The sequence below is a fragment of the Indicator indicator genome, chromosome 34 (genome assembly GCF_027791375.1).
Source record: "Indicator indicator isolate 239-I01 chromosome 34, UM_Iind_1.1, whole genome shotgun sequence".
Taxonomy (NCBI): domain Eukaryota; kingdom Metazoa; phylum Chordata; class Aves; order Piciformes; family Indicatoridae; genus Indicator; species Indicator indicator.
Genome location: NC_072043.1, coordinates 7,851,947 through 7,862,952, shown reverse-complemented (window position 1 = coordinate 7,862,952; position 11,006 = coordinate 7,851,947). Strand labels below are relative to the sequence as shown.

General features: G+C 61.1%; 1 protein-coding gene across 2 annotated transcripts; it reads right to left on the bottom strand.

The window, feature by feature from the left end:
- Positions 1-299: 299 nt before the first annotated feature.
- CHEK1 (checkpoint kinase 1) lies at positions 300-11,006 on the bottom strand. 2 transcript variants are annotated; one of them, XM_054395687.1, is made up of 12 exons: positions 10,942-11,006; positions 9,325-9,548; positions 9,162-9,226; positions 8,062-8,131; positions 5,710-5,898; positions 4,988-5,092; positions 4,060-4,155; positions 3,882-3,990; positions 2,248-2,425; positions 983-1,114; positions 775-876; positions 300-395 (listed from the first exon to the last, which is right to left on the bottom strand). In XM_054395687.1, the coding sequence occupies exons 1-12, from the start codon at positions 11,004-11,006 to the stop codon at positions 300-302; spliced, it is 1,431 nt and encodes a 476-aa protein (XP_054251662.1). The 2 variants fall into 2 exon arrangements, with proteins under 2 accessions (XP_054251662.1, XP_054251663.1); XM_054395688.1 differs by lacking the exon at positions 775-876.

Genomic DNA, 11,006 nt, shown 5'->3' with positions numbered 1-11,006 from the left:
CTGCACCCTCAGTAGGGTTCAGAGCGAACAATTCTCCCACCCCTACCCCCACCCCCAAATGAAACCCAGGACCACGCTGCACCCACAGCACCCTGGGTGCACCCCTGGGGCCACCCCAGCAGCCTCCCTTGGCCATGGCAGGATAGGTCCCATCACAAGCTCCTTCCCGCAGAGATTCTTCACCCACATGGCTTTATTGAACCTTTAAAATCCAAAACGTGGAGGAAGAAGGGGAAGAAGAGAAAGAGAAGGAAGAGAAAGAGGAGGAGGAAGGGAGGGGCAAGGGGGGTGCAGGGGGCTCAGGTGGGGGGCAGCCAGACTTTCTGGGTGCTGACAATGTCGCTGAGCTTGGCCTTGATCTTCAGGAAATGCCTCTTGAACTCCAGGCCATCGCCCTGCAGGGAGGGAGGGTGAAGAGGACAGGTTGGCATCACCTGGCACCCACCCAGCACCCATCTTACACTGCTTTGTGCCAACCCTGCACGGTCCTCCAACACCAGTGCTCATCCTGCATGATCCTGAACCACATAGTGCCCACCTTGAGTGGTCCTGCACCACCTTGCACCCATCCTGCATGAGCTCACGCTCACCTTGCATGGTCCTGCACCACCTCACGCTCACCTTGCATGATCCTGCACCTCCTTCCAAGGTTATGCATTGCCCTGCATGGTCCTGGATCACCTTGCACCCACCTCACGTGGTCTTACAGGACCCTGCATGTCCCCTTGGCCCCACCCTGCACCCACCCCGTGCCAACCCTGCTCCCCTGCTCACTTTGGAGAGACGAAAATCCACCAAAATCTTGCTCTCCATCTCCACCAGGTTCACCTTGAAGATGAGTTTGTTGTTCCTCTTGTCTGTGGTGGAGATGGTGACCTGCAGAGTGACAGAACACGAGGAGCTCCTCCATTTGTTTGCAGCAGCAAAGGCGTGGGGAGGTCCCACGGGGTCCCACCCTGTGCCTCCTCACCCCAAGCCCTACCTGGTTGGTGCAGCTTTTCTTCCAGCCGTACCCCAGCTTCTCACAGGCCTCCTGCAGGGCGCGGTAGGAGCCATCGGCGTCCAGCTTGGTGAAGAACCGAGTCATGCGCTTCACCAGCCGCTGCCAGGGGCTCTGCGGTGGCCAAAGCACAGGGGCAGGGCTCAGGACCCCGCCAGGATGCAGCCCCAGCACCGCAGCTCCCGGATCGGAGAAAGCAAAACCTTATGGAGCTGCGCCCCCTGACGGCAGCGCTGCGAGGTGCAGCCCCCCAGACCCTGCACCAGGAGCAGCACAGCCATGGGTGGTGGGGGGGATCTGGAGCTCATCCAGTCCAAGCCCCTGCTCCAGCAGGGCACCCACAGCAACTTGGACCAGGGGGGATTGGAAGCTCTCCACACAAGGACACTTCACAACCTCTCTGGGCAGCCTGCTCCAGTCCTCCAGCACCCTCACAACAAACAACTTTCTCCTTCTCTTCATCTGGAACCTCCTGGGCTCCACTCTGTGCCCAGTGCCCCTTGGCCTGGGCCTGGGCACCACTCAGCAGAGTCTGGCCACAGCCTCTTGCCCCCCAGGGGCCCTTTAGCTCTTGCTGAGCAGTGCTCAGATGCCCTCTGGGGCTGCTCTTCTGCAGACTCTCAGCCCCAGGGCTCTCAGCCTTTGCTCCTCACACAGCTGCTCCAGGCCCCTCAGCAGCTTCCCAGCCTCCCCTGGACTCTCTCCAGCACTTCTCTGTCCCTCTGCAACTGGGGAGCACAGAACTGCCCCCAGGACTGCAGCTGTGGCCTCAGCAGGGCAGAGCAGAGCAGAGGGGCAGCAGAACCTCCCTTGCCCTGCTGCCCACACTCTTCTCCATGCCCCCAGGCCACCCTTGGCCTTCTTGGCCCCCAGCCCACATTGCTGCTCCTGGGCACCTTCCTGTCCCCCAGCACTCCCAGCTCCTTCTCCTTGCAGCTGCTTCCCAGCAGCTCCCCCCTGCCCTGTGCTGCTGCAGGAGGTTGTTCCTCCCCAGGGGCAGGACCCTGCCCTTGCCCTGCCTGACCTTCAGGAGCTTCCTCTCCCCCAGCTCTGCAGCCTGCCCAGGGCTCCCTGGATGCCAGCACAGCCTGAGGGCTCTCAGCCACTGCTCCCAGTTCTGTGCCATCAGCAAACTGCCTGAGGCTCCACTCTGTGCCTTCTGATGAAGATGTTGGACCAGACTGGACCCAGCACTGACCCTTGAGATGGAAACCACTGCAGAGCTGCCCCTGGCCACACCCACTGACCTGGGAGGATCCAGGGGTGCCCAGGAGCTGGCTGTTGACCAGCATGTGCTCAGGGCAGGCAGGCTGGGAGAAGCTGATGCCCTGCACCAGTTGGTCGATGCTGGTGGCTGCATTGTCCCACAGTGTGCCCACGGTGCCAGGCTCCGGCTGCGACGTGGAGAAGCTCATCCTGTCCTCACTGCAGGGCAGGGGAGATGGGAGCTGAGGGATGCAGTGCAGAGCAGGGACTGCCAGGATGGCATGGGAATGAGGTTGGATGAGACAGGAATGAGTTTGGGTGACATGGGAATAGGGTGGGATGGTTGGGATCTGGGAATTGCACAGCTCTGGGGTAGGGCAGGGTGCTGTGGGAATGGGCAGGGCACTGTGGGCACAGGCAGGGTGCTGTGGGCAAGGGCAGGGCAAATGCAGTCTGGGACATGGCTGCCACCAAAGCCCTAGCTGAGAGCACAGGGGAAAGAACCTGCACAGAGCTGCAGCCTGCAAATAAAGAGGTGCAGCATACAGAGCTACATGCTGCAGAGAAAGAGATGCAGCATGTGAAAGCTTCCATCTGCAGCATGCAAAGCCTGGTGGCCTGCAAAGCCCTGCAGCATGCCCCAAGCAAAGCCCTGCAGCCTTGCACAGCCCCACAAGCAGCCAAGCCTTGCAGCATCCAAACCCCTGCATTGTGCAGAGAATTACAAGGTCAAAGCCTGCAAACTGCAAAGTGCAAATCCCTGCAGTGTGCAGAGTCCTGCAAGGTGCAAAGCCCTGCAACATGTAAAACCAATGGCATGCAGAACTCTGCACTGCTCAAAGCTCTGCAGGGTGCAGAGCCCTGCAGCAGGCAAGGGACTGCAGCGTGCAAAGCCCCATGGTGTGCAAAGCCTTGCAACGTGCAAACAACTGCAAAGCACAAAATCCCTGCAGGGTGCAGAGCCCAGCAGCAGGTACAGGCCTGTGCTGCACAAATCCTGCACCCTGCAAACTGCAAGGTGTAAAGTCCTGCACTGTGTCAAGCCCTACAGCATGCAAAGATTTGCAGCATACAAAGGAAGACCTGCAATGATGTGCAAATGAAGAGCTGCAATGTGCAAAGAACAGCAGCATGCAAATAAAGATTTGCAATTTTCAAATAAAGAGCTGCAAGGTGCAAAGAACAGTAGGATGCAAAGATCTGCAGTGTGCAAAGATATGCAATGTGCAACGAGCTGCAACATGCAAAGAACTGCAATGTGCACTGCAAGAACTGCAATGTGCAAAGACTTGCAACCATGCAGAGCCCTGAGGGGTCCAGAGGCCTCCAACATGCAAAGCTTTGCAGCGTGTAAAGCCCTGCAGCACACAAAGCTCTGCAGTGTGCAATGCCCAGCACTGTGCAAAGCCCTGCAGTGTGCAAAGCCCTGCAGTGTGCAATGCCCAGCACTGTGCAAAGCCCTGCAGTGTGCAAAGCCCTGCAGTGTGCAATGCCCAGCACTGTGCAAAGCCCTGCAGTGTGCAAAGCCCTGCAGTGTGCAAAGCCCTGCACTGTGCAAAGCTGCAGGGAAGCTCCTGCTGGCACTGTCCCCATGAGCCCCAGCAGCAGGAACAGCAGCTGGCCCTGTGCCAGCCCCAGGCTGTGGGGGAGGGCAGGAGGGGCTCCCCTGGCTCACCCCAGGACGCTCTTCACCGGCGAGAAGTCTGTGTCGGAGCGAATGTGCTTGGAGAGGGCACCAGGAGAGTCGCTGACCCCCCCCGAGGAGCCTGGAGCTCGCTTGGCACCTGCAGGCACAGAGACATCCAATGCCCTGCCCAGGCTGGGGGCTGAGGGCGTCCCCCACCCTCCCTTACCCTTCTTGAGGGGTCTGCTGTACCACCGATCCTTCTTGATGTCAGGGATGGTGATCCTGGCCGTGGGGCTCTCCGTCAGGATCTTGTGCAGCAAGGCTGAGGGAGAGGGAGGGGTGGGAAGGGATCTTCAGAGGTCACAGAATCAGAATGCTCTGGGTTAGAAGGGTTCTCAAAGACCATCCAGTTCCAGCCCCCTGCCATGGGCAGGGACACCTCCACCTGCTCAAGGCTGCATCTGACCCAGACTTAAACACCTCCAGGCCACCCCCTGCAGCCCCCAGGGACATCCCCAACCACAGCAGGTTGCTCACAGCCCCAACCAACCTGAGCTGCACTGCTGCCAGCCATGGGGCAGCTCCCACCTCTCTGGGCAGCCTGGGCCAGGCTCTCCCCACCCTCAGCCTCAAACATTTCTCCCTTCTCTCCACTCTCAAGCTCCCTCTTTGCCTTCCAAACCATCCCCCCTTGGCCTGGCCCAACAGGTCCTGCTCCAAACTCTGTCCCCAGCTTTCTTCAAGCCCTGCAAGGCCACCAGAAGGTGTCCCTGGAGCCTTCTCCTCTGCAGGCTGCCCAAGCCCAACTCTCTCAGCCTGGCTCCCAGCAGAGGCTTCCAGCCCTGCCAGCATTGCTGTGGCCTCCTCTGGCCCTGCTCCCCCAGCTCCCTGTCTGTGCTGTGCTGAGGGCTCCAGAGCTGCCCCAGCACTGCAGGGGGGGTCTGAGCAGAGCACAGCAGAGGGGCAGAATCCCCTCCCTGCCTCTGCTGCCCACACTGCTGGGGCTCAGCCCAGGACAGGCTGGGGCTGGGCTGGCAGCGCTCGGTGCTGGCTCCTGTCCAGCTCTGCACCCCCAGCACCCCCAAGGCCTTCTCCTCAGGGCTGCTCTCAGCAGCAGCTGCAGCTCCAGGCCCTGGTGGGTGCTGGGGGCTCACCCAGGGGAGCAGAGTCGATTTTTTTCCAGGGGGACAGGTAGGTTTTCTTCTCCTTCCAGTCGCTGTACTCCTGGCAGCTGTCGCTGGGTTGGTCCCAGGGCAGCTCTGCTGGGGGGAACCCACAGGGTTAGTGCCCATAGGGAATGGAGCAGAGGAGGCACAGCAGGGTTGGCACAGCAGGGTTGGCATCCTGTGCACCCCCCTCCTGCAGCTGGGATGCATGCATCACATACACCCCCCCAGCACCTTGCATAGCCCCTCCCCACCTCATGCACCCCTCCAGCATCTCCCCCTATGGATTCCGTCCGTGCCCCCTCCATGCATCCCACACCCCCTCGATGTACAACCCCCTCCCAGCCCTGCACGCTCCTGCCCTTCACTGACATCCTTGAGCATCCCACACATCCCTCCCCTTATGCATTCCATACATTCCCACCCATATTCCACAGGAGTCCCTTCCCCACCTTAAACATCGCCCCCCCAAGCACCTTGCAGGGGTCCCTTCCCCATCCCTTACATCCCTCCATGCATCCCCAGGCCTCCCACTATGGATCCCATGGACACTCCCTGTACATTCCATACGCACATCCCTAGGGATCCCATGGGCACTCCCTGTACATTCCCTACCTCTCTGCACTCCCCACAGACTGCTCTGAGCTCCCCAGAAGTCCCTTCCCCAGCTCCCCAGCCCAGCCCCGCCGGTGCCCCCCGGTGCCCCTCACCCCCTGCCAGCATTGCTGTCAGCACCACGCCGCAGGCCCAGACGTCCACAGGCTCGGCCTTGAAGCCAGGGCTGCGCAGCAGCTCGGGGGCCACGTAGGGCAGGGTCCCACACATCTTGGTCAGCAGCCGCTCGCGGCCGTGGTGCCGGAACACCGTCGCCAGCCCGAAGTCAGAGATCTTCAGCGTGTCTGCGGCAGGCAGGCAGCCAGCTCAGACACCCCCTGCTCAGCACCCCTGCACAGCACCCTGCTCAGACACCCCCTGCTCAGCACCCCTGCACAGACACCCCCTGCACAGCACCCTGCTCAGACACCCCCTGCACAGCACCCCTGCACAGCACCCTGCTCAGACACCCCCTGCTCAGCACCCCTGCACAGCACCCTGCTCAGACACCCCCTGCTCAGCACCCCTGCACAGCACCCTGCTCAGACACCCCCTGCTCAGCACCCCTGCACAGCACCCTGCTCAGACACGCCCTGCTCAGCACCCCTGCACAGCACCCTGCTCAGACACCCCCTGCACAGACACCCCCTGCACAGCACCCTGCTCAGACACCCCCTGCACAGCACCCCTGCACAGCACCCTGCTCAGACACCCCCTGCTCAGCACCCCTGCACAGCACCCTGCTCAGACACCCCCTGCTCAGCACCCCTGCACAGCACCCCTGCACAGCACCCTGCTCAGACACCCCCTGCACAGCACCCCTGCACAGCACCCTGCTCAGACACCCCCTGCACAGCACCCCTGCACAGCACCCCTGCACAGCACCCTGCTCAGACACCCCCTGCTCAGACACCCCTGCACAGCACCCAGGACACAGCACCCCCTGCTCAGACACCCCCTGCACAGCACCTCCTGCACAGCACCCCTGCACAGTACCCTGCTCAGACACCTCCTGCACAGTACCCTGCTCAGACACCCCCTGCACAGTACCCTGCTCAGACACCCCCTGCACAGCACCCTGCTCAGACACCTCCTGCACAGCACCCCTGCACAGCACCCTGCTCAGACACCCCCTGCTCAGCACCCTGCTCAGACACCCCCTGCACAGCACCCTGCTCAGACACGCCCTGCTCAGCATCCCTGCACAGCACCCCTGCACAGCGCCCTGCTCAGACACCCCCTGCTCAGCACCCTGCTCAGACACCCCCTGCACAGCACCCCTGCACAGCACCCCGGACACAGCACCCCCTGCTCAGACACCCCCTGCACAGCATCTCCTGCACAGCACCCCTGCGCAGTACCCTGCTCAGACACCCCCTGCACAGCACCCTACTCAGACACCCCCTGCACAGCACCCCTGCACAGCACCCGGCCCAGACACCCCCTGCACAGCACCCTACTCAGACACCCCCTGCACAGCACTCCTGCTCAGCACCCCTGCACAGCACCCAGGACACAGCACCCCCTGCACAGCACCCCGGACACAGCACCCCGGACACAGCACCCCCTGCTCAGACACCCCCTGCACAGCACCCTGCTCAGACACCCCCTGCACAGCACTCCTGCTCAGCACCCCTGCACAGCACCCAGGACACAGCACCCCCTGCACAGCACCCCGGACACAGCACCCCCTGCTCAGACACCCCCTGCACAGCACCCAGGACACAGCATCTCCTGCTCAGACACCCCTGCACAGCACCCCCTGCACAGCACCCCTGCACAGCACCCCAATGACACAGCACCCCCTGGGCACAGCACCCCAACCAGACAACACCCCAATTAGACACCACCTTGATCAGACACCCAACCAACACCCCAATTACAAACCCCAATTAGACACCCAATTAAACAACACCCAAATTAAACACCCCAATCAGATACCACCCCAATTAGACAACACCCCAATCAGACACCCCAACGAGACAACACCCCAATGAGACAATGTCCCAATTAATGCCCCAATTAGACACCCCACTTAGCACCCCAATCAGGCATCCAAATTATACACCCCAATTAAACACCTCAATTAGCATCCCAATTAAACAACACCCCAACTAGGTACCCAGTTAGACAGCACCCCAATTAGATACCCCAGTTACACCCCCTAGTCAGACACTCCAGACACCCCAATTAAGCACCCCAATAAGAGAGCACCCCAATGAAACACCCCAGTTAGATACCCCAATCAGACACCCCAAACACCCAATTAGACATTCCAATTACACACCCCAGACACCCCAATTAGATGGCACTCCAATTAGACAGCACCCCAGCTACACCCCCTAGTCAGACACCCCAATCAGACAACACCCCAATTGCACCCCCAATTAGTCAGACACGCCCCCACCGCCCCCCAGCCCCAGCAGCCCACGGTGGGCAGTGCCGGTTGGCAATGCCGCAGCCCTCACCTCGCCCATCCAGCAGCAGGTTCTCCGGCTTCAGGTCCCGGTGGGTGATGCCAATGCTGTGCAGGTAGACCTGGGGATGGAGAGCAGGCTCAGAGCTGTGCTGAGGGCACCAGCAGGGGTCATGGAGTCACAGAGGTGCTTTGGTCGGAACAGACTTTAGAGATCCTCCAGTCCAACCCTTCCCTACCTCTGCCAAGGCTGAGCCATGGCCCTCAGCACCACAGCTCTGCCTCTGGGAAACACCTCCAGGGGTTGGGATTCAAACAGCAGGGCCAGGCCTGGACAGCCCTTTTGGGAAAGAAATTGCTCCTCATGTCCAACCTGAACCTCCCCTGGGGCAACCTGAGGCCACTTCCTCTTGTCCTGTTCCTTGGGAGCAGAGCCCAACCCCCACCTGGCTCCAGCCTCCTTGCAGGGAGCTGCAGAGAGCAATGAGGTCTCCCTCAGCCTCCTCTTCTCCAGGCTCAACACCCCCAGCTCCCTCAGCTGCTTCCTCCCCAGCCCTCTTCTCCAGACCCTTCCCCAGCTTCCTTGCCCTTCTCTGCTCCTGCTCCAGCCTCTCAATGTCCTTCTGGCAGTCAGGAGCCCCGAACTGAAGCCAGCACTCAAGGGGTGGCCTCAGCAGTGCCCAGTCCAGGGGCACAATCCCTGCCCTGCTCCTGCTGCCCACACCATTGCTGCTCCAGCCCAGGCTGCTGGTGCCCTTCTTGCCCACCTGGCCACCCCCTGCCTCACCTCCAGCTGCTGGCACACAGCACCCCCAGGGCCTTTCCTGCTGGGCACTTTCCAGCCCCTCTGCCCCAGCCTGGAGCCTTCCTGGGGTTGCTGTGCCCCAAGGGCAGGACCCAGCCCTTGGCCTTGTTGAGCCTCCTCCCATTGGCCTTGGCTCATCCCTGCAGCCTGGCCAGGTGCCTCTGCAGAGCCTCCAACCCTCCAGCAGATCAACACAGCCACCCAGCTTGGTGCCAGCTGCAGACTGCCTGAGGGAGCCTCCATGCCCTCACCCACATAGTTGATGATGACATTAAAGAGACCTGGGCCCAGTGCTGAGCCCTGGGCACCCCTCCTGTGAGCAGCTCCCCTGGCACCCCCCTGCTCACCACGCCGGCGATCAGCTGCTGGAAGAATCTCTGCGCCTCCGGCTCCGGCATGCCCACGTCCGGCTCTGTGCCCAGGGAACAAAAAGGGGAAGAGCAACTCTGAGTCGTGTGTGGTTAGGGCTGGTTGGCATTGCCCCGGGCGAGGCGGGCATCAGGGTCGCACCGATGCGGTCGAAGAGCTCTCCCCCGCTGCAGTACTCCAGGAACAGGTACTGGGTGGCACCCTCCCGCCGGTGCCCGTAGAACTTGACCACGTTCTCGTGGTTCAGCATCTTGTTGATGCAGATCTCCTTGCGGATGTTCTCTGGGCAGTCCGCTGCCCGCTTCATGTCCACGATCTTCACCGCCACTGCCTCCTCCGTGCGGCGGTTGACCGCCAGCTGCACCCTGCGGCGGGCACAGGGCATCAGTGGGCAGGCAGCGGGCCTCAAAGGCTGCCAGGGGACAGGGGCAGCGAGCAGGAGGTGTGCAGTGGGTGTGTAAAGGGCGAGCAGTGGGCACACAAGGGGCAGGGCAGGGGGAAGCAGTGGGCAAACAAGGGGCAAGCAGAGGGCACACAGCAGCCAAGCAGCGGGCAAACAGCAGGCATATAATAGTCAAGCAATAGGAACACAAGGGGCATGGCATGGACCAGTAGTGGGCAAACAAGGCAAGCAGAAGGCACACAAGAGCCAGGAAGTGGGCAAGCAGTGGGCACACAAGGGGCACATGACAGACAAGCAGTGGGCAAGCAGCAAGCATGGGATAGTCACACACAAGGGGCATGGCACAGACAAGCAGTTGGCAAGCAGAGGGCACACAGCAGCCAAGCAGTGGGCAAGCAGCAAGCATGAGATAGTCACACACAACAGACAAGCAGTGGGCACACAAGGGGCACACAAGAGCCAAGCAGTGGGCATAAGCAAGGCCTGCCATGACCAAGTAGCAGGAAAACAGTGGGCATGCAGTGGGTACAGGAGGCATGGCACAAGCAGGGGGCACACACAAGACAGCCAGGGTATATATGACAGCCAAGTGCACAGAAACAATGGGCACACAAGGGCTAAGCAGCAGACAAGAAGCAGGCATAAATGGGGCATGCAGTAGGCAAACAGCAAGCACACACAGGCCATACAACTACCAGGCAGTGGGCAGGCAGTAACTACTGATTGTAACCACGCAGCAGGCATGCAGTGGGCACCCAATGGGCATGCAATGGCCAAGCAGTGAGCACTCAGTAGGCACCCAGTGGGCATACACAGGACACACAGTAGGCACGCAGGGGGCACTATCAAGCAAGCAGTGAGCCACAAAAGGGCCATGCAATGGTCCAGCAGTGAGCGCACAATGGGCATGCAGTGGGCATGAAGTGGGCACACACAGGGCAAACAGCAGCTGTGCAGTGGGCACACAAGAGGCATGCAGCTGCCAGGCAGTGGGCAAACAACGGGCATACAATGGGCATACACAGGACACACAATGGACAAGGAGCAGACAAGCAGTGGGTACATGCAGGGCATACAGTGGGCATGCAGTGGCCACACAGCAGGCAAGGACTGGGCATGTGGTGGACAAGCAGAGGGGCACACAAGAGCATGCACCAGGCAAACAGCAGCCTATCAGTGGGGGTACAAGGGGCAAGCAGCTGGCACACAAGAGATACACACGGGGCGTGCAGTGGGCACAAAAGGGGCAGGCAGCAGGCACACAAAGGGCACAGGAGGGGCAGGGAGCAGACGGGGGGGGAGGGTGGCAAAGCCGCGCAGGGACCCTCCCATCCCGCCCCCCGCCCCGCACTCACTCCCCGTACGCTCCTTCGCCCAGGGTCTGCACCAGGTCCCAGTCCTCCACGAAGGGCACAGCCAT